The sequence below is a fragment of the Lethenteron reissneri genome, chromosome 32 (assembly GCF_015708825.2).
Source record: "Lethenteron reissneri isolate LAM-NWPU_2019-01 chromosome 32, ASM1570882v1, whole genome shotgun sequence".
NCBI lineage: Eukaryota > Metazoa > Chordata > Hyperoartia > Petromyzontiformes > Petromyzontidae > Lethenteron > Lethenteron reissneri.
The window spans coordinates 13074948-13098445 of NC_083810.1; the positions used below are offsets into that span (position 1 = coordinate 13074948).

General features: G+C 48.3%; 1 protein-coding gene and 1 long non-coding RNA gene across 6 annotated transcripts; one reads left to right on the top strand and one right to left on the bottom strand.

The window, feature by feature from the left end:
* Positions 1 to 38: 38 nt before the first annotated feature.
* On the top strand, positions 39 to 11206 carry LOC133350070 (uncharacterized). Of its 2 annotated transcripts, none has more exons than XR_009756009.1 (3): positions 39 to 134; positions 4397 to 4556; positions 11009 to 11206. It is a non-coding gene; the product is annotated as an uncharacterized LOC133350070 (long non-coding RNA). The 2 variants fall into 2 exon arrangements; XR_009756010.1 differs by lacking the exon at positions 39 to 134 and adding an exon at positions 522 to 644.
* LOC133350061 (dentin sialophosphoprotein-like) lies at positions 3110 to 23498 on the bottom strand. Of its 4 annotated transcripts, XM_061564048.1 has the most exons (6): positions 23429 to 23443; positions 23083 to 23172; positions 21802 to 22280; positions 18356 to 18525; positions 14936 to 15251; positions 3110 to 8192 (listed from the first exon to the last, which is right to left on the bottom strand). In XM_061564048.1, exons 2-6 carry the CDS (start codon positions 23100 to 23102, stop codon positions 4435 to 4437), a joined length of 4743 nt encoding a protein of 1580 aa, XP_061420032.1. In that variant the 5' UTR covers positions 23103 to 23172; positions 23429 to 23443; the 3' UTR covers positions 3110 to 4434. The 4 variants fall into 4 exon arrangements, with proteins under 4 accessions (XP_061420032.1, XP_061420034.1, XP_061420033.1 ...); XM_061564050.1 differs by lacking the exon at positions 23083 to 23172 and having other exon boundaries at positions 23429 to 23498; XM_061564049.1 differs by lacking the exon at positions 23083 to 23172 and having other exon boundaries at positions 23247 to 23466.

Consider the following 23498-nt stretch of genomic DNA (forward strand, 5'->3'; position numbering starts at 1 on the left):
TGCGCGTGCGTGCGCGCGCGTGGCCGGGTGTGATAGTTTAAGATGGTTGTGAGTCTATTAGTGGAAGGGAATCAAGAGATTGTCAAGAAATGGACGGTGAAGAGCTTAAGAGCTCCCTCTACTGACTGTTAAAGGTACTCGTGACGCCGAGTGCGTCTTTGAGCACACGGGGGGTCGTGCAGCGGTGAGCGCGCTGAGCTACGAACCCAACGATCCGAGTTCGATTCGAGCTCACGGTCAACACCAGTGACGATTATCTGAACTGGTCCTGGGCCTCGCCTAGGTCGACTCAGCCTCAAATGGTGTGGTGTGTAAACGTCCGCCACCTCGGGAGACAAAAGCGGCTGGACGTGGTGCTGACCACCGACCCCCTCGTGTGCCGTGCCGGCCTTCATAGGCGCTAACTCGCTAACAGCACTTGCCCCAACAGTCTGTTACAAGCTACACGGGGAGATTTGTCTTTGTCTTGGCGGTCGCTGCAAGATGTTCGTGGTTGGAGTTCAGTGGCCGCCCTATGGATCACGATGGCGCGCTGCCCGCTTCAGGGCGGACGTTAAAGATCACGGGACGTCATTACGAAAGAGAGCTGGTCCCAGGTGCACTGGGTGGCAACATTCACCACATGTGGAGATCTACCTAATTGGGTAAAACCAAACAGCAACGTCACCTCCTACTGACAGACTATGCTCGTCTGTGAAATGCAGGGTGCTTCAAAAAGATGTTAGCACATCTGAGAACTGGCAACAATACCGCAAGAAATGTGCCTCCGGGCTCTGGATACCACCTGGAAAAGATTCCAGGCAACGTGTTGACAACGATGGCGAACGAGTGGAGACTCTTTGCCTTTTTGAAGCTGTAAAAATACATTTGTTATCATGTTACAGTGTATTATTAGCCGTTATTTTTACGTTAAAAACGATAGTCCCATATAAGTGTTAACATTTGTTTAAGCGCCCTGTATATCTCCTTTGCGACAGCGTCTTGTTAGCTATACGATTACCAAATGTACGACAAATTAAAAGCAATGGTGAAGTGTGACCTTGGAAGAGTCTCACATGCTACTGGATAGAGCTATAGAACTACACCATGGCTTGTTGTCCAGATGGAAGGTAAAACACTTTCACATTACATTTACAATTGAAAAAGTACTGACAAATATTGTTTTAATATCAAGCACGTTTTACAGCGTTTATATGAAAACATGTAGAAAAAATTAACCCGTAAAAACAAAGTTTTTCACTATAAATCCTTTATATGCGTGGCGGCTAGAGTCCTCTCGCCCTCTGGCTTGAGATGGCTGCCACCTATGGGTCAGATGATTGCCTGCCACCATTAAGCAATTGGTAATTAAATATCTTTCTTTTTTTCCTAAAAAGTGTAAAATTTTGGGAAAAAATTTTCACGAAAATTAATTGTCACGCACAACGAGTCTGTGTGCAAAACGTCAGCTCGATTGGATCACGGGAAGTGGGTTAAAAAACGACCGAAAGATTTGCACGGTCGTAAGCGCGCAAGCAAGCAAGCAAGTGAACTTAATATAAAGGATTTAAAAATGGAACATACCCGACTCATCAGATCCCTTTAAAATATATATTTTGTTAATAATTAGTAAGTCATGCACCTACTCATGTAGCATCACCTCTTGGAGCAAACCGAAATGACCATATTAAGTTCTTTATGACTTTTCTTACCATGTAAACGACGAGACTTCTAAAACTGGTTCAAGGCGCATTTCGGTGGGTTCGCATAAACTGCTGGCAGTGGGTGATCCTTTAATTTCTTGACATCCAAATACTGTATATGCACTCAAGATCAAAACAAGCTGGCAGCTACATTTAAGCACGTCTGCATAAAATGTTCCATGAAATCAGATCAATGGCTCAATTTATTTCCCACACAGCGGCTCCGGTCAGCTTCCAGCGGGCGCCGGCAAATGCCCTCTTCCACGAACAACAGCCACAAAAGCTGGAATTTCCAGCGGGGGTAGACAAACATAACATGATCAGACGCACACGGGCCGATAGCTTTGAGATGACAACACGGGCACGCTCACAACAGGAAAGAGTGGCCTCTGTAAACAGGAACCCCGTGTGAGTTGGAGAGGGAAGAGGGAGGGTGGTGGTGGCGGCGGTGGTGGTGATGTGGCGGCCGTGGATGTGTTGAAAAAGCGACGTTTTGTTTGGCCACCGTGGCTCCACAGTGGCAGGCGCAGACGAAGGGGCCCAGCCGTCTGGTGTGAACCTCCCGTCACGTCTTCGCCGCGTGCCTCGCAGTTCCTGTCTTTGTTAGCCCGCGCGCTGTTTTTCGATCCGCGCGCTGTTTTTTACCGGCCTCCCGTCCCCGTGCTGACACGAACCTCGATTCCCGGCAGTAAACACGGCGGTGATTTACGGCTGACGGAACGTACAGTCATTCTTGCTCACCGGAGTGGGGATAAAATAAGGGCAAGGAGGTGGGTGGGTGGATGGGGGGGCTGACATGCCACGCACGGGCCACGCACGCGAGGGGGTCTCTCCGCAGATGTTCCACCACTTTTTTTTAGTTGTTTCATGGTCCGTGGAAGCACCCTGCGCTTTGATTTTCCACGACCTGTCGTGACCCCCACCGTTCCAAATTTAAATAAATAAAGTCACAACCTTCAATGGTTTTTTAGCCGTAGGGTTTATTCTTGCTGCGTTTCAATGTCACCCCTTAGATGGCATTATATGATGTCAGGTAATAAAACAAATTTCCGTGCTGTTATTTACCCATGAAAACCTCACTAATTCTTAATACTTTTTTAAAGGAGGGTCACAATCTGGCACGTTTGGCCATTGCCATTCATGAATGTGTTTCTCTATGCAGAATAAAGGCCAATAAACCCACCGCATGGCACATGCCGAAGAGGTGACACTGCCACCTCGTGGTCACATCGCAGCCCCTTCCCTACAACAGCTGCCAGGCTCTGGTGATCACCCGTCCAAGTACTGTCCAGGGTCAACTCTGTTTAGCTTCCGGGATGAGACGAGATTGGGCTTATGTGGCGTGATGTGGTCATAGGATTATTGACGGGAATTCAATAAATCGGCGTCAGACAAATGGTTTATAAGCAAGAATAATTATCAATCAATATTTTTAATTGTTTAATTGTGATATTCCGTAATGGAGTGACGTCAAGCGATACACGATAATTTTGCCGTGCTGTAAAACATTCTCAGAATGTGGAACGTAATTTGAAGTGATGCTGATTGTCACTAACAGTGCATATTACATTGCAACGGGATAAAGTATTTAGTCACCGTGCATTGCAGACTTGTGTACTCACCACGGAATGAACCAAACACAAGGGTACACGTGCTACATCGCTGCCATGTACCACACACATACAAAATATCCGTTGTACATTCCAACCTAAAAAATTGCATCACAGAGTGCTTTCATTTGAATAATCTCACACTGTGATGAAAAAAACAACACTCGTGTCAATCTCCTCTTGCGGTTTTCCAAAATCTTGACAAAATATAAAACATGTCTACGTCGTAAGCGCTTTAATTATCTCTGTTAGCAACATTTTTACGCTCATTTGTGAAATCGCATTTTTACCTTGCAACAGTTTAACTTGAGTATCGACACTAATTTGGAGGTATGATTACAATGAACAACAGCCATGAATGGGCCATTATTGTTAGATCCAATACGAAATATGATACAACCTCTATGAAGTTTGATGACTATCTCACATGTGTTTTGGGTGATAGCAATTTCGCGAGAAAGAAAAAAAAACCCTTAAAGTGGCAGGCGTGGAGTTTGGCTCTGTGGCTCAGCTGTAGCCCAAGCTGCTGCTGTGGAGGTAAAGGTTGCAGGTCTTGACACCACCGCGATATGGAACTATAAACCGCGACCAGTGAAACCGGCATATTTTTGGAGATCCCCTTGTGCATGACCACCTGAGTAATAATTTAGTAGCGAGGACATCTGGTAAAATATATATATCTATAGCAAGGTGTGACCTGGGTTGCTTTGGCATTTGCCACGTGTATCAGGACAGAGCCTTAAGAGCAAGCTTCATGGAATAAATCACTGCATTAATAAAAAAAAAACCTTGATATTTCTGGCTTGAACGTGAAGGAAACTCCAGCAGGTTGAGTTATTTTATCAGCATTTTTTCTTGTCAGCGTAATCCCTGCCCAAACAAGTATCACTTGATTGTAATATAAACTACCCTTTGATGTTAACATTCAGAAGAATTTATTTTGCTTTCTATGGCAAATACTATGCAGCCTGTGGCTTTGAAACGGCAATGTTTTAAAAGTGCATATTATTCTTGCCTAATCTTTGTCGACAGCGTCATTATCGAGAGTAGTGTATGTGTGTGTGTGTTCCCAATGTCGCTGTCTGATCTCTTATTTTCGCGCAGCGCTTCCCAACGTCCGTGCATGGGGACCGTGACGGGGTTCATCCCAAGTCGCCATCGCTGAGGCTGCTGCTGGACCCCGCCGTGAGCTGGCGACTAATAAACTCCTCGGTCGACGAGTCGCTCTGCGAGCCTGGGAGCCTCAGCGACACCGAGAGCTTGGGTAGACTCACAAACTCGAAGTCCTGATCACCAGCACCACCACCATCGTGGTCGTCGTCGTTGTCGCCTCGATCGATTTCATCACCAGGTGGAGGAGCGTTCGGTAGTGGAGGAGGCGGAGGTGAGAGCAGGTCCGGCTTGGCTGCCCGTGCCCTCGTTGATCTCAGCTGTTCATCTCCGCTGGATGAAGAGGAGGAGGAGGAGTCGTCGCTTCCCCGTCGACCTGTCCGCTTCGTGAGCGAGAGGAGCGCGTCGGATGAGAACACGCCGCTCTTCTCTCCAGCCTTTGGTGCCATCAGCAGGGCCGAGGACAAAGCCTCGCTGAAGCCAAAAGCATTTTCTGTTTGGAGCGTCACGTGTGGCTGCGCAACGCCAGTCGGGTCACTTGCTCCTTCGTCACGACCCTGCGTTAGGAACGATGAGACTGTCCAGCTCGACTCGAATGGCGCCGCCTTGGTAGCACCACCCAATGCACCCCCTCCATCAAAGTCAACTTTTGTTGAGTAGCCCCACTGAGTGTGCAGCTCATGTGTTGCCGAAACGTTTCGGGTGGCCGTAGGAGTGACAGTGGCCCGTTGCTGCTGCTGCTGCTTCTGCGGCACCGGACGCTCCACAGATTCGTCGTCAGAGCTGGTGCTGGACACAGACACACGTGGCTGTCCGCGTCGTGTTCCGAGGATGTCCGGTTTCTTTGTAGGCCACGCCGCCAACGTGTTTGCTAACAGATTGCTTCTCGGTGATGGCGAGACCTCGTGCTCATCGTCCTGCCTGTGCCTGCTGCCCTCTGTGTCACCACGCGGAGGCCCCGTGCGGCCCCGCGGTGGCCTCTCCCCGTCATCGCTGGAATCGGATTGAGAATTGCCCCACCTCTGCCTCTCCCGGCCCCGAGATCTCGCCGGCTGTAGGGAGCCGGTAGCTTGCCTAGCATCACTGGAATCAGAGCTGGATTCCTTGTGCGACTGCCTCTCCTGGCCACGCGTCACCACCGCTTGTAGTGAGCTCGCAGCTTGACCACCATCGCTGGAATCGGAGTGAGAATTGTGGAGCGTCGGTCCCTCTGAGCCCCGAGATGCTGCGAGCTGTGGTGAGCTCGCAGCTTGACCATCATCGCTGGAATCGGAGTGAGAATTGTGGAGCGTTGGTCCCTCTGGGCCCCGAGATGCTGCGAGCTGCAGTGAGCTCGCTGCTTGACCATCATCGCTGGAATCGGAGTGAGAATTGTGGAGCGTCGGTCCCTCTGAGCCCCGAGATGCTGCGAGCTGCAGTGAGCTCGCTGCTTGACCACCATCGCTGGAATCGGAGTGAGAATCATCACGCGTCTGCCTCTCCTGGCCCAAAATCGATGCCACCTGTAATGAGCTGGCGACTCGCCCATCCATGCTACTCGTGCCAGGAGATGCATCTTCTTCGCTGTCCTCCCCACGGCCAAGTCTGTGTAGTGACTGTGTTGTTGGCCATTTCGCGTGTCCAGATATCAAAGAGCCCTTCGCTGTTCCGTCTCCGAGGTGCGAGGCACGTCGGTCATCATCGGACTCACTGCTGTCGCTAAGTGACTGTGAATCCCCTTTACCCAGGTGAGCTTTTACAGCCAGACTGACCCCTTGCGGGCCATGCTGGGCTACTGGTGCACGCAGTGTACTTTCCAAATCCTTAGCCCTATCGTTCGATTGTTCTGAAGCGTTCGATGAAGAAGGACTAGATTGCTTGCCGTCTTCGACATCGACCTTCACCGTAGCAGTCTTCGGTTTGTTATCTCCATCCTCCAAACTGCTGTCTCCCGACGACTGGCTTTCAACGCTTTCCTTCTTCTGAGCCTCTGCTTTGCTTTTATCCTTTCCCTTCTCCTTCTTCGACGTTGGCAACATCACCTTTAAATTCATTGCCGCCTTCAGCTTGGCGAACGTAAAACGCTTCGATGGCGTACTTTGACCAGCGGCGGCGGCATCGCTGGCCTGCGGGCCCAGCTTGCCTTGTGCGGCCGCCGCAGATTTGGGTGGAAACTCGCCGCCCTCGGAGCTTCTCTGTAGAACGTATCTGGGCGCCACCACAGGGGCCTTGCCGCCGGGGAGAGCCACGCCACCGTTGCCATCGTCCGTGTCCGATGAGTCGTCACTGCTGGAACTGCTGCGTCTGGCGGGCTGAGCCGCATGCATCCCCTGAGTTTGGCTCGCATCCTGCCCACCTGTTTGTCCGACATTCTTTTGAGAAGATCCATGAGCCACGGGGCTATCGATGTGAGCATCGCATTCAGTTTCTCCCGTGTCAACCCCATCAATGTGAACAACGTAATTTGACGACAGAGATATTTCTTCCAAGTCTTTTGCTTTGTCAGGACGCATCATGCCACTATGGGCTCGACCAGGGACCACGTTTTTTCCCTCATCGCTTTCTGAGTCGGACGTGGAATCACTGTGTTCACGTCTGGGAGGCTTTTTAGGAATCATGCTCTGCGGCTTATTGTGCTGCTCCTCCTGCAATTGATCATTGTACCTCTCAGACTCTGGCCACCTCTTCAATGCACCAACCTCTGAGGGCTTACCAAGCACGGCCACACTCACGGCACCTGCAATTGCTCCAGAATTCTCCTTTGATGGCAGCTGTAGTGCCGGCGATTTCGTCTGAGAGACATTTGCTGGAGGTAGTGGAGCCAACCTTTTTGGGGAACTCAACTTAGCCGTGGGAACTCGATTACCACCGTGACTCACTCCCATGCCTCCGGAAACTTGGCTCAGGTGCCCAGGCTGCCCCACTCCCCTTCCCGGGTTGATGTGCCCAAGTGGCTGCACGTTGACGTTCACAAACGAGTTGTGGCTAGAGCTCGTATCAGAGTCAGAATCCGAGTCGGGTTTTTGAGGTTTCGCATGGCCATGCGCGTTTAATTGCACATTTTCGTAGGTTGTCTGGGAGCTTCCTATCGCGGAATCTGTGCTATCAATGTCTCTCCTGCCGCCAGCTCCCATGCCCATGCCCGGGAGGTGCGTGTCTCTGTAGGGACCTTGAGAGGAGTTGGAGCTGGAGGAAGCCCGCGAAACCTTCGCTTTGCCCTCACGATGCAGCATGGCGCCCGGTGGCTCCGAATAAAATTTCACTTTCGGCTCGGCGATTTCATTTTTTCTCCGACCGAAGAGCCACACGCCCTTCTTGCGACCTGCGCCTTTCCGTCCGTCGCCTGTGGGCCGCCCCTGAACGCCGTCGTCCGAGAAAGCCGGATTGTCGCGAGCCGCGGCGCTGCGGTCCGTTGCCCGCCCCTCCTTGGGCTTCCTCGAGCAGCAGGAGAACAGCGGCATGACGTAGGGCCGAGCCAACACGCCCAACGCGAACGCGCCGAGGAACGTGATGATCACCGAGAGGGAAACGGCCAGCACAAACTGCTCCTGCGACACCGCGCACGCGGCCCTGGGCTCCCCGGCCGCCGAGCGGGCGCGCCGGTGCCCGCGCTCGGAGAGGAGCAGGTGGACGGGCGCGAGGTCCCTGGCGGCCCCGCTCCAGCGCACGCACTCGTACCGGCCCTCGTGCTCCACACTCGCGTGCGGCACCACCAGGGCGCCGCTTCGGTCCACGTGCGGGCGGCCTCCGTCGCCGTCTCGTTCGCCGTCGACGGGCCCCAAGGGAGTCCTCCAGTAGAGAACCTCCATGGCTGTGAATAAAAGTAAACAAAAAAAAAACGGGGTAAAGGGGCAGACCAGGAAATTGCTTCGCTTGCAGCACTGTTGGCGGAATGGCTTCTGCTCGAGGTAGCACTGGAGAGCCCTCCTAGTGGGTATTCTGGTCTACTCTCTTGGTAAGAGGTGGTGGGTGTCCCAACGCGATACCCCACCACGTGCGGCTGGCCGATCGACGAACTGCGGTGTCCCCATTCATACTGCCGGGTGGACTCAGCCAGGGAGGGGTGAAGAAACTTGGACTGTCGTTTCAATCGCCGCGCTGGGAGGTCAAATGGATCGCAAACCGAAAGTCAACACATTCGTCAATAACACTGCATAATTGGCGACGTTTCGGCCAATGGCCTTTATTCATTGCACATGGGAAATCCGGTTTTGCGAATGTTCCTAATGTGCCACACGAACCACGACACCATCCCGATGCCTGCAAAACAGAGTGAGCAAAGTACGTATTTAATACACACGCCCATTGTGCATGAGTGCGAGTGGTATCGCTGTTGAGTGTGCACCTGCACTGGTCTGGCGGGACCCAAGGCACTGGGATACGGAGAGGCGGCGCACCGTTTACGTGACCCCCTTCGCATGCCGCGTGCGAGGCCGCACGTCGGCCACCCTATGCCGCCGGCGGGTGTGTTGCGTACACATCTACAAAGCTGGTTTCAGGTTCCCACTCCGGTGAAATTTTCCCCGATGAAACGTCTGCCTTTCATCTCAAGAGAAGAAAAAAAGCCTGTCGCGAATTGGAATCGTGAAATGGTTATTTTACACATCTGTACGTGACGGCTTGATGCTCGATCTGCCCAACTCGTGTTTTGGAATTATAAATTCGTTTTATATATCTATATATAAAAACGTGAAAGGACTTCACCAAGTCGAGATTGTAGACTACGTATTGTTTATTTCAACCACCATAAAACAACATTCGGCCACGGCAGCTGCAGCCCCGGCATCAGAAGCCCTCTCGTCTTTCTGGAGCTCCCCGCCGGTCACGCCACTCATCGCTTCACTCCCAATTGTCCACTGCGCCCATCAGCGGCCTCTCCACTCACTACACCTGCCGCACATCGTGCGTGCTGGTCGGTGCAGACGATTGTGCCGTGACGAAGCGTAAGTGCGGCAGTTGCACCCCGGTTCACGTCGGGGGGTGCGCTCCTGAAAGGCGCGACGACTCATATCGAAACGGCGTCAATCAAAGCCAATTTACAGGGTACGGCGGCGGTGGTGGGATGGAAGGCTGAGAGGCAACAGATACGAGAAAGCACGGACGATGATGCTGTCAGCGACGTAAGTGTGGGGTTGAGACGACGCAAATCGGGGTCGTGGTATTAATAAAGTGACGACGTCTTTGCCAAACGACGTGAAAGGGGGATTACTGTACCTCTACACCCGTTGCCCATTATGCAGACTCCCAGCCAGCCCCATCATTACTCAATTATCTTTGATACTACATCTCTGATATTAGATTTTTTTAAATTAATATAGTTAAAATGTTGGTACATGTTATTTGGTTTTATATGGGTATTGTTTCAGGGAACAAAGGATGAAAGAGGTGATTATGGGTGCGCTGCAATAATAAATGAGTTGACGGTGTGAGACGTCCATCACAGATGGGGCTTGTGTGAGACGCCCATCTGCTGATGCAACACAGCAAGTAGGCTGCTGCCTTGTCTGTGTGGAATTTTACTGTTCTTGTATATGTACAGTATCATTTATCAAATGTAATTGGTCAAAGAGCATCAAAGGACCTTTCTAAAAAGATTTCCTTGGCAATACAACCCTCAAGATATGAATGTATTTGTATAATAATGGCAGTAGAATAATGACAGTATACATTTATTGCATATATACACCAAATGTACATTCATTGATGCCACCTAAAACTCTCCGTAACTGTAAAAAATTTGTAAAGCGGGCACATGCAGCAAAGTAACGGAGTAAAACTCACGTCACTTCGAGAGACACTGATTCGTTATGGCTGCTCCACAGTTCTTATCTTGTGAATGTTTCTGTTTTATACAAACTAAAATAAAATGTTCCACTGAGCTGTCTGTATGGAGGTCCCACGACATATGTGCCAGGTTGCCATGGGTGGGTTTGCATAACTATGATCCCCATTCCAGTGATGCACTGCTAAGAAGTGTGTTTATCCGTGCTTATCCAATGGTGATCACATTCTCAGCCGCTTTGTTCCAATGCCAAACTGGTTTTATCACCGCTTTGCACCTCTCAACTATTCTGAGCCGTACTTGTAAAGCGTACCCCCCTAACACGCCCAATTACGACCTCTTGCTTTGAATCCATTCCGAATAATAAATTAGTCAGCCACGCGTTCGGAAAATAACGTTTCGGTCCTTGGCCCTCAGATTTTGAACTCTCTCTGCCTGAAAAATTGCGCCTGACCGCTGAGATTTTACCCATTTATAAAGAATCCAAAAAAGCTACATATTTCATTTGATATGTTAACGAGATAAAAGGTGTTTCTCTCTCTCTCTCTCTGACTCTCTCTGTACAGAGCTGTGAACCCCTTTGTTGGGTTTGCAGCGCCTTTAAAAACGTAAATAGTAAACTAATGAAGAGGTCGCTTCTTCTACCCTGCTGTCCCCATAGTCTGGGAGTTAGTCAGGGACTCACTTCCACCGGTCATCTCAGCTGTCAACTCCCTGCCCCAACTCAAGTCCAGGCTCAGACACCTTATCCTTTTTTTTACCTCTTGCCTATGAGTGACCGCGCATCTCTCTACAAAACAATTATCCCCGCGTCTTTTTCTTCTTCCGTACGGCTGCTGATGTAGATTGCAGAGCAGCAGCAGCAGCAGCAACAACAGCAACAACAACAACCAGGATCTCAGGTTCAGGTGGTCAAGCCAGGCAAGCGCGCCGGCAGCAGCGGAGCGGAAGGTGACGGCCCTTCAACGCGGCCCGCTCCGTCGAGTTGAGAAAGCAACGACGGATAGGCCACCGGATCTCCCGGTCTCCGGAGCGACGGACACACGAAGGTATTCCCACCGCTTCTGCACGGCGTCTTAAGAATGCGGCCGCATTTCGACGCCGATATAAATACGTTACTTTAATCGCCTATAAACCGCATTTAACAACAGATTGTCAACCCCAAGTCGCTACGGCAACACAAAGACAGCTGAAATATGCAAGGTCGTAGCCGTGGATGGGTAGACTTTGTCTTTATAATGCTTGGCTGCCATAAAGTGTTATAGCGGCGGTCCTGAACATAGCGATATGATCTTCTCTAATGCCCCATGTGGACCATGACACCGTTGCCTCATGGTGTGATGGACTCGCCGGCACTGCATGGCTGCCAGTCAATTGTGACACTAACGCCTGCGGTCATTGCGCGCCACCATCGCAAACCTGGTTTCGGCGTGAGCTGGAAACTGATTTAAAAGTGAGAGCACGCGCCCGATAACACACTGCATCGAACGTCGACAAATCATCCGAACGGTACACCGGTGTGGTGTTGGAAACAACTGGAATACCATTCTCCACATTTGTCATTAGCGCTGCCATAAATGATACAGTAGGTGGACGCTTTAGGGAATTCCCCTTCTTCAGAGCAAGGAGAGGTGGCAGAATGACTGATTAAAAAAATAATACTCAAAATGATCCTGACGTTTATTTACTAAGGAAAGACTCACTTGGGATGCTTGGCCAATTCCATGAATGCGTGTTTGGCATGTGGGAGGTAAACAGAATACCGGCCGTTGCCGATCATTGCTACAACTCGGTGGGCTCTCATGAAATTGTATTTTCCGAGACCAAGGTTCTTTGCAAACCTCCTGGCTACCATCAAAGGTTTGTACACGAAGCCATACAAATATACAAACACAGACATAATTTCAACCGTGATGACGGTTACAAACTGAGTAATCATTGGAAAGATGTGATTAACCATGCAAAAAAGATTTAACTACACTTATTTGCCAATCTTATTTGACAGACAACCATTACTGTTTTACCATGTTTAGTGTTGGTCTCCCTGTTACAGGTTGAGTCACAAACCGCACCTCTCCATAAGGCTCAGCCTTTGTTATGCAGTCTATCTTAGTCTCAAGCCTCACCTTACCATATTAATAATAAAGATGCGGCCCATGCCCCACCACCTTCTCCAACCATTATATAAACGCAGTGGTAACTCCTGAAATCTCTCATTTACTTGATACAGCTGTCGTGGCTGTGACGGTACCACCTGAAGACGGAAGCTTGTGTTGCCTCCGAAACGTCGTGAATTTTTTATTTTTTATTTTATTTTACTTTTTATTGTTTTTACCTACGTGACTTTACCGAAAAAACCTAAGGATATGAATCATTGCAGTCACGAAAGCTTCAAATCTAGAAAGAATACCTGGAGTAAAGAACGGTGCATAAGAGGAGGTAACACTCAGCATTGGCATCTGCTTGCCATCTCACAGCCCCATATCCACAACACCTGGCAAACCCCGGTGGGCACTAATCCGTCTATAAAGCAGGCTCAAACTCAGCTTGGCTTCTGTAAACCGATAATATCCGACTTTTTAATTGTAAATGTGTGATCACACGTATGACTTTTTTTTTTATTCTTCGCCATACATTTTGTTGACAGCCGAATGTGATACACGGATTGTGCACGCGCACAACTGTTGGAGTGGCGCAGTGATTAAGCGATAATCCTACTGATAGAGGTTCAATTCCAGCCCACACTCGCCACCAGTAGCAACTGCTATCTACACCGTAACTGGATTTCCCCTAGGTTATATCTGCCTAAAATGTGTTCCTAGTCTTATTTGATAGTCCATAAAGCTAAACGGGGGATTTTTTTAATAGTTGACCATAGCCTTCATAAATACTTTGTAGCTTTAACTAACGCGGCACTGATACGACATACATGTAGAAATATATTGCTTGCATAATATATTCATTTCACAATACATGTAAACTAATGCAGGTGAGATTTTTTAAAATCCTTTATATTAAGTTCGCTTGCTTGCTTAGGACCATGCAAATCTTTCAGTCGTTTTTTAACCCACTTCCCGAGATCCAATCGAACTGACATTTTGCACACAGACTCGTTGTGCGTGACAATGAATTTTCGTGAAAAAATTTTTCCTAAATTTTACACTGTTTAGGGATTTTTTTCAAAATATTTATTTACCAATTGGTTAATGCTGGCACACAATCATCTGACCCATAGGTGGCAGCCATCTCAAGCCAGAGGACGAGAGGACTCTAGCCGCCCCGATGCCACACATATAAAGGATTTATAGTGAAAAACTTTGTTTTTACGGGTTAATTTTTTACCTCTGAAGTCGTTGGCAGAGCGATCAGGGTGCACTGCGCCTCACCTAAGTTCGATTCCCGGCCACGGCTAACAAAGTGGCGAGGGATATCCAAGCTTCTTCCTTCACCAAACCAGCGCTGATCAGGATAGTGAATAACGGTCAAATTATCCCCACGACCCACACAGTGGAGGGAGGCCCTCATCCCGCACGTACCAATTCTTGCTATTTGTTTCGCTTACCGATGAAACCGTGAATGTAACTACGATCTACACTGTACAACATCCGTACCGTCGCAGGACGCGCCTGCTGAAATCAATAACATCTAAAAGGGCTGTGCGTTCACCCATGTGAGCATGTGCTGTGGTATTGCTCGCAACAAACTCTGACCCGTGGCCTTCAGTGAGGCCACGCGACGTGCGGCCTCCCCGACAATACACGACGAGTCATCATCGTGCTGCTGTCAAACCCACAATGGTTTCAAATGGCGTGACGGCCCTCACACACACTGGCGATGTCTTATCGGCGAAAGTGCCCCACAGGGTCCACATCCCCCCCCCCCCACCTCTGAAAATTAGTGAAGAACAACTGCTCTTAGGTTTTTTCGGTAAAGTCACGTAGGAAAAAAATAATAGAAATAAAATAATAATAATAATAATAATAAATGAAAATAAATCAATTAAATCACGACGGTTCGGAGGCAACACAAGTCTCCGTCTTCAGGTGGGACCGTCACAGCTAAATTTACTGTATCAAATTTACTGTAGGCTTGGAGCCAGGATGCGGATAACGAAGTCACGCTGCGTCTCAGACACCTGCATGCGAGTCAACTGAGCAACTACATAGGCAGTGCAGCAAGTAGGGTTCAGACTTGTGCGCAAAGGTTGAGTGCTCTGCCCTCGGCAGGCACTCTGGTTTCGATCAATCCACTGCTGGATGAAAGCCTCGTCAAGAAGTCGCCCTCTCTCACAATCCTGCAATTAATCATCCACCAAGCACCGGCTTTAATAATCCACCGAGCGCCCGCTGTTTAAATACGGGCAAAACAACATATTTGTCGATTTGAACTTTGAGATGTATAAGGGGCACGTGGTGACCAATAAGGTCTGAGTTGGTCTGCAATGAGGCAGGGCACTGATAAGGGGTTGACAACTATGCAGTGGTGAGTGTGCTGGTGGTGAGTGTCTATTTGTTTGTGTTTCTCCCGTGTGATGAGACTTTGCAGGATGAACGTTGACATTTATAATGGGCACGGGGTGACCAATAAGGTCTGAGTTGTTCTGCAATGAGGCAGGGCACTGATAAGGGGTTGACAGCGCTGCCATTGCAATGGACAAAACGACATCTGCGGCCACGGCCGTCGTGGTGCCCGCCGAAGAGGGACAGACAGAGAGAGAGAGAGGCTCTCAAAAGGAAAACGGGCGGCAGCTTGCGGAAGCCGAGATGGCTCACCTTCTTCCGGGCCGCACGGCAGCACGGCGGTGGTGCCCTCTGCTGCGATGACGCTGGCGCCCGGACGCCCACAATCCTCCTCGGCGGCCAGGAGGCTCCGTCCGGCGGGGCGACCCCAGCACGTGACCTCTCGGAGGAGCCGGGCTCGCGCTTGGCTCTGCCGAGCCCAGCCAAGCAGGGCGGACGCCCTGCAGTCGCATCTCCACGGGTTGCCCCTCAGATCCAGGGAGAGGCTGGCCCTGCCGATCGCGTCTTCGAGGTCCGCCAAGGGGTCCGGTGTTAACGTGGAGAGCGAGTTGTCACCGAGGTTCAGCTCCTGCCCATGAAAGTTTGAGCGGTTTGTTTAAATGCCAAGCCTATAGTGGGCTGTGGCATGCTGAGCCACATGTTTTAAGTGGGGTGGGGGAAAAAGTGTCCACTGAAATAACACAAAGTCGCTCATTTCAGGAAACGAAATTGCATATGAATTGAGCCTTGATCGTATAAAATGACTTTGCATCAATTGCATGTTTTTTTCGTGTGAACATTTACTTTCATGAACATGTTTAAGACTTGTTTTACATGCAGTGGCTGCAATTTGCAGGGGGAGCGTGAGGTAACTTCACTCGAGGCTTCAGCTGTATACTGATACAATATTCATGTTAAGGACATTTCTTTATGATCATTGGACAAGCATAGGTGGCAACATCAAATACAGCTTACAACTGAAGGGTGACAATACGTTTTTGCACTTAGACACCAGAAAATGTCAACCTAATGGTAAGTTTATTTTGTAGATTCACATTACTGAAAAAATAGTATATTACAAACTATACTCTGGTTATTTCGGTAAAGTCACGTAGGCATAAAATAAAATAAATCACGACGTTTCGGACGCAACACAAGCGTCCATCATCAGGTGGTCTGCTGCTGAGGCAGACTTTTTCTACCTACGTGACTTTACCGAAAGAACCAATGAGTATGGATTCCTGCAGTCACGAAAGCTTCAAATCAAGATATTACAAACTAGTTGGATAAAACATTGTTGTGTTCGTGCCACATTTATCGTGATTGTGAAACGTTCATATCTTATCCTCAAAATGATCAACTGTGACACTAACGATACCTGTGATGAGTGATGGTGGCGGTTGTGACGGCAGAGGTAAAGATGAAAACGGTTGCAAAGCCTGCGATGCCAACGCTGACAATTTGAATGATCACATGTGTTGTGAGTCTTAGAACTTAAGGGGAATTCCTCATGGTTCATGATCCTCACGATCCTTGGGCAGACAGCCCGTAGGTTTCCACTGCTCATTTCGTCATTCGTTTCCACTTTCCTCTGTCTTGTGCCAATATAGTCAAGTAGTGGCCACATCTTGACTTAAAGCTTTCGTGACTGCAGTGATTCATATTCGTTGAGTCTTTCGGTAAAGTCACGTAGATAGGTTCAAAGAAAATAACAAAAAAATAACAGAAAACTACGACGTTTCGATCGCAACGCAGGCGTTCGTCATCAGGAACCTATCTACGTGACTTCCTGATGACGAACGCTTGTGTTGCGATCGAATCGTCGTAGTTTTCTGTTATTTTTTGTTATTTTCTTTGAACCTATCGACGTGACTTTACCGAAAGACCCAAAGAACAGTGGCCACATCTTTCTGGCACCAATCCCTTGTGTCGTCAAGCCAATCTCTATCCGGTCTTCCTCTCTTTCCAGTCCCTTACATTTTTCCAAACAACAACAACAACACACTTTAATTTTACCGATGTTGTCCATCCTACAGATGTGTCCAAATAGTGCCAGTTTCCTTCTCACCACTGTCTGCATCCAGTGCCGGATGAAGCTAGTGCGGGGCCTGTAGCATATGTTATAAAGGGGCTCTAAATAAAAAAAACACGTAAATATAAAAACACTAAATTTTTACTTGCATAGTAATTGTATTTTTTAATTTGCTATACAGCCACATAATACGACAAATCGCTAACCTTAAACACCCAGTCGTTCATAAAAGTTGAAGGCAGTATAGTACTATAGTAATAGAGCAAGTGCAGAATCACTGAACCGGAATTCATAGCTTGAAAGCATTTAGCGCGGGGCCCTTGAAAGTGCGGGGCCCGTAGCGTATGTAGTAGCTGCATATATAGTAGCTACATATATAGTAGCTACTGTGGTAGCTACTGTTGCTACTAGGATAATCCGGCACCGGCTGCATCATCAGGTTGTCTCGTTCTATGTGTAACTGTTGAATTACTTCTATGTTGGTCACTCTTTCGGTCCACCTTAGATGCAGTGTCCTGGTTAGATAGCCACAACTAAGGTGCCCTAATGTATGTGTGTATGCTGAACTTCTTTCGCACCAAACGTAGTTTAGGCAGAGAGCAATTATAACATTTAAACAAGACACACACAAATTGCTCAGGCGCAGGCTTCCAGCATGAACGTGAGTAAGAACTCCAAGGAGCAGACATGGCCAGGGGGCATCCAAATCCCTATGTCACAAAACTGAGCTGGCACAGTTGAAAGTCTGGGCTTAAATCTGAACGTCATCCGCCCGTGATTAATCGCAGGTACTCAAGTGTAGCGAGGCGATGGTCTCAGCCCAGTCGCCAATGACAATAAACAACCGTCGTATTACATTTAGTCTATGTTTTCATGCCACGTGTCATAGCGCAGCTCTTAGAACTGAACGTTTGATTGCCAAGTGAGGAATGTACCAACACGTTGTGTGGATGAGAGGAAGCTGAGCACACCTCGGAAGCACTTCTCAGGTGTCATCTTCTCAGACACAAGATGGTGCACTGCTTTCTGCAGGAGTTTTGAATTGAACGTATATTTGCTGACAAATACGAAATGTACTTGCTATTAATAAAGCAAGCGATTATTTTTTTATTTCCCCCCCCCCCCATCCACCTAAATATTGTCCCGATTGTGTTATCGGTCTCACGTCATGAAACCCGGCTTCCATCCGGATCTCTCGCAGAGCAGTGCGACCCTTCATGTTGGAGAACGTCCCGCGAAAGTGGATATGACAGAGCTACTGTACCTCTGAAATCCCTTCAAGTGACCTCTGCTCCGCACGGTCAGTGAGAGTAATGTTCTTGGCATGACAGTCAAATAGATATATATCGAATTCTCAGTGCTGGAATTTTGCCAAATTCAGTTTAAAAATCATTTCACTGTTTTTGGTTTATGCAGTCACTGGTGAGCGGACTGAGATCATCAACTCTCTGCCCTTGAGAGCGCTGATTACTCAAAGGTCCCGGTTGCCTCTATCCAAATTCCACATCTCGGCGGTTTCATTTCAGCACTCTGACCTATGCGGCGTCACCTGGCGACCTCCCCAAACGGGCTAGATTTGTGTTTGCTTGAGACAACATTTCGGTGGGTGGCGAAGAGCCCACGGACGGTGGAGCCGAGGGCCTGGGCGAGCATCTGCTTACCGTGAGGGCGCTGAGGCCCCGGAAGGCGCCACCTTCCACGTGGGAGATGCGGTTCCCTTGCAGCTCGAGGTGACGGAGGGAGCTCAGCGTGTGCAGAGCGTCGCTCCGCACCGTCACGATCTCGTTATGCGCCAGGCTCAACCTCTCCAGTGACGTCAGCTCCCTGATAACTAGACACAGTCACGTGATACTACGATGGCATGTACTTTGGGGTGATGTTTTTGTTGCTCCACTGCTGGATGAGGGGCCTCCCCAGGTCGTGCAGGTCATGGGGGGTTGTTTGACCATATGGGGGGCGCCATGGTGCCGAGATGTTAACTGTCTCACCTGGTTTACAGGAAGTCGTGGGTTCGATCTTGACCATGACGAGGAAATATTTGAAGCTTGCATGTTTTCCCCCGTGGTCGCGTATATTTATTTCTGGGTCCTTCAGTTTTCCCCCGCATTTAGAAACATGCTTTTCGGGTATTTAGTTGCTATAAATGTTCACGTGGTGATGATGAGCCACTTCATTGAGAGATCAATTGTGGCCATGTCGCTTCAGAAAAAGAGCTACACAGAGCTCAGTGGGCCTTACCTAGTACAGTGTAGTGTCTGTCACCATGCCGGCCAGTGCTGGTTTGTGAATGCGGGCAGCATATACGTTGGAGCATAGTACAGTACAACGGCAGATTTTGTTGCACTGCCTTCTTCGACAAAATTCATTGTTAAACCGCTGTCTTCTGACCCATCCAAACACTATCCAGGCTCAAATTCTGCTAAGCTTCCTAGACCTGACAGGATCAGGTGCATTCTGGGTGATTTGTTCATAGAAATTTTTTTTTGCAATAATGTTATGCAATTATCCTTAAAATTAATGTTGGATTCCTGTTAAAATTAACATTGCTTGGTGCGTACCTACTCCTATACGAACCTGGCTCGGTGATGTAAAATCCACATTCCTATAATGGGTGTGTGTCACTCCATAGGACTTCTACAAAGCGGTACTTAATTACAGTAAATTGAAGCCAGAGGGACGTATGTATGTGGAACTTCTTTCGCACCGTACCTAGACAACCGCGCTAATCGGATGTGAGGGATGAAGTGTTGAATGGAACTCCAACCTGGATTTGAACTTGCAACCTTACTCATATAAGCTGCACACACAAACCACCATGCTACCAAGCCAGATATATCAATTATTATACTTCAACAAAAATATATTTTATACAGGAATGGCTCGCTGAGTCTCAAGACTATTTATGTCATTCTTTTAACAAGCCAAAAAAATACATTCACGTTTACAGAATTAAAATGTATAGTGTCATAATACGAGTGTACCTCAAGGCCCGCTGCAATATATGAGGGTTCATCTGATTTTGAGGTTGGGATGAATTCCAACAGATTGCCCATGAGGACTGAAAGAATCCACGGGGCTCCATACAGAGTGGTATGAGTTATGGGGTCTGTTCCAAAAGACTCACGAACATTCCCTTGCTGTACGTTATATATTCCCATACCTGTCTACAAACGAGGACTTTGTAGAGCACAGGCAAAATACACGAGTGGCACTTTCTCCTTTCACTCACATTTTCAACGGAATAAAATTTCCTTTGCATTACATTCCAACGTATTTTTTTCTCTGTATTAAACAAGTTTTTGTTGTGTTACTTGGCTTAACCATTAACTGCAGTTTAGTCCAAGTTCCGATCATGATTTCACGTGAATGTGGTGAAAACTTAGCAGTGGCAAAAGAAAAAAAGCCAAGAAAAACATCACCATTAAAACCACAACACTATGTGAACCCCTTAGACAATAAATACCTCTCAAGCAAGTTAAATAGGCACAATAAATGCATTGCAAAAAAGGCAAAAAGACAATAAAACTCCCAATGATGTCAGAAGATACTAAAGTGAATTCGCATACCTCAGATTATGGGTGAAAGATAACAGAGTCCAAGCAAACCAACTAAAATATTCAATTGGTGAATGAGTAACAACGCTATATAAAACGGCCGCGCTGTAGCGCAAGTCCGCGTGTGTGTTTCTCATCAATTACAATCGGGTTGCTCTTTGTCGGTCCACTGCTGGTTGAAGGACTCCCCCACACCACTCTAGCCATGGGGGTTTGTTTGACCATACTTCACCATTCTGGTTCGTGAACAGGGGGGGCAGGACATCACTGTGGTCAGTAAATTTAATCTGGGCCACCACCACCACCAGGTTCCTAGTGTAGCTTGCAAGCCACAACGCTACTGCTCTACCTCCATGATTACATCACGAACATTAACGGGCACCTCCGATTAGCACGGTTGGTTTCGTACAGTGCGAAAGCAGTTGAATGTACATGCAATTTTCTTTCATGGTCTCTGTCTACTCTGAAGCTGATAAGAAATTCCCATCAAGTGGTTAATGACAATTGAAGGTACATATGCAGGGAGATCCCCAACCTCCCCAAGCCCCCATCAAATCGCGCCCTGGTTAGGGGGGGGGGGTGTAACAATGCAACGATCCAGCTATTAAAATGCATCCTATCATTTTTTTCCACCACAAATTTGCTGCACCGCATATTTCGATCTCACGTAACACGCGAAGGCACTAGAGGGGCCAAATGTCACGACAATGTAAAACAAACGAAGACAATCCTTTGATCAAACGACTATCTATAATCGTGGCAAATGATCCAGTCGCAAAAGGGAAAACATTGTTATATCCCAATGTTATAGCCCCATTGTTATAGCCCGAGTGTACAGCCATGTCCAGTCCACTGCTGAATGGGGGCCTCTGTTTGACTTCGCAGTGTTGGGTTGTGTGAGATGCTGAAGGTCGAGAGCTTCAACGTGAAACCATAGAATCACAGTACAACTACTGACCCATGCTGCAAACCGCGTAGTCCCAGAGCAACGGCGTTGTGCTTGGTGGTCACCTATCCCAGCACTATCCAGGCTCAGCGCCTGCTTACCTTGAGATTTGACGAAACCACGTGTATTCCGGGTTACTTTATCAATGGCAGGCATAGTGTACACATATAATTTATATTTTATCTGGGCTGCAAGGTGCCAGTATGGTGAGGTGTTTTTGACCGTACACAAGAGATTGTGCAAGCAAATACTGCTAAGGAAATCCGTGTGACATTGCTCCATCAAGGCGACAACATCATGGTAGTTCCCAGGAAGGCAAGCTACTCGTGATAAGAGTTGAGCATTTTAAGAGGGCTATGGAAAATGTTATCTTTAAAAAGTTGCAAACTATGCTGTAGTACGAGGCAATACGAATGATTATGCATACGCCTAAAACTGCGTTAGAAGCTCAACGTCAAATGATTGTGCCTGCTGACATCTCACAATGTTTACCAACTCGTTTCATCTGCTGCTCTTCGTGTTGACACTGGCGCGGTCCTTTGAACGTCACCGACAAAAGCGTAATAAACTTTTTTTTAACAACAATAATAATAAGAACAACACAAACCTGCGGGTATGTTGTCAAGCTTGTTGTCGTTCAGAAGGAGCACCTTCAGGTTTTTCAGGAGCTGCCCACCACCTCCACCACCACCACCAGACACCCCACGTCCCCAGGGAGTCAGTCGCCACCCACCCCGTGAGCCACTCCGCAGCTCCACGACCCCATTGCCGCCGAGGTGGAGCACCTCGAACCCAGCGAGACCGCCGAGGAGGGCGAGGTCCACGCGGGCAACGCCGTTGCGGCTCAGGTCAAGTGTACCCACGGCGGCGGCGTCGATCCCGGCGAGGGAGGAGGAGGTGGAGGAGAGGCCCACGCCGCTGCAGTTCACCGCCAGGACGTCGGCAGCGGCCGGGGATGGTGCGCACGTGCAGTGGAGCGGGCACGCGGGGGGCACGGGCGCCGCGCGCGTTTCCAGCGCGAGGAAGAGGAGGATGAGGACAGCGGCGGCGGCGGCGGGTGGTGGCAGCGGCACGAGATGCATCGCGCTGCGAGTGAAGGGGACTTCTCCTCGTCAGCCCAAGCGGCCGTGCGTGTGCACGGAGAACGTATTTCACGCCGCGCGTAGCCGCGCCGTGCTGACCGGAGGCGCGGATGAAGCACCGTCTGGAAGCGCTTGCGTCGCGCGCTTACAGACGGTGCTTCTGCGGCCGTCTGGAACGCTCTTCCATCCGACATTAGGAAGCCACTGGAGCTATGCACTATTTAGATCATCATCTAGATTGACAAACTGATTTTTTTAGTACTGCTTTTTCGCGTTTGGTTTTATTATCCTTCCCCCGCATCTCCGATTGACACGGTTGGCTACGTACGATACGAAATACTAAGTTTAACATACATACATGACTGTGATGGTGTTGAGTGTTGTCATGGGACGTTAGTGATATCGAGGAGGATGTACCAACAAGACATGGGGATCTACCCAGCACAACTACTTTGATAGTTTAAACATCGAGCACCAGATCATATATTTTCGATGAGGTGCCTAAATTTGAAAAAACTACCGTAATGTCATCATTCCAGCCGCTCGTTACCTATGCTCTGAAACCACTATTTATATATTCGAAGTCCAAATAAATACACATGTCATAAAGCGCCTAGATGCGTAACCACATTTAAGACATTTCTTTAACTATAATTGTATTATCATTGCAACATAGCAATGGCGGAAATTAGTTGTCTACAAAATACACATTCATGTATACAAGCAATACAGTGCATATATATAAGAATCATGCCATGTGTAGTATTAATCTGTCTCGTGCTCAATTAGCTTAACTCGTATCTTACCCTTGTCTGGAATGGAGCATTCTAAAATGGCTCTCCAACTCATGACTTGGCACAGGTGTAACACGGCCATTCCAAGGTGTATATCACCCCCTGGAAAAAGTACCAGCTTTTCCCATTAAGTTGGAACGTTTAGCACGAGCGCATGCAGGAAAACATACAATTACCATTCAGAACGTGGCTTGTAGAAGCAATAAGCACGAGTTTGGAGTTGTTTTTCTTCACTGCAGACTTCTATTTAATTAGCATCATTGTCAACAGTATCTTCCAATAAACGATAACTTAAAGTGTCTGTAAAACTAAAGTTCATTTGATAAAAAAACGCATTTGGAGTGTGTGTGTCTCTTACATTTATTCCGAGCTCGACGGATGCTTTACTCATAAGCAGTGAAGGACACTTAGACTTTGCAAGTGCTTAT

Excerpts from the sequence above, each read along its gene's own strand:
- LOC133350061 (XM_061564048.1), bottom strand. The coding sequence starts at position 23,102 with ATGCTCCATTCCAGACAAGG. Across the intron at positions 22,281-23,082 it reads ATGCTCCATTCCAGACAAGG|CGCGATGCATCTCGTGCCGC; the intron begins GTAAGATACGAG and ends CTTCACTCGCAG. Across the intron at positions 18,526-21,801 it reads GCTTGACAACATACCCGCAG|TTATCAGGGAGCTGACGTCA; the intron begins GTTTGTGTTGTT and ends GACTGTGTCTAG.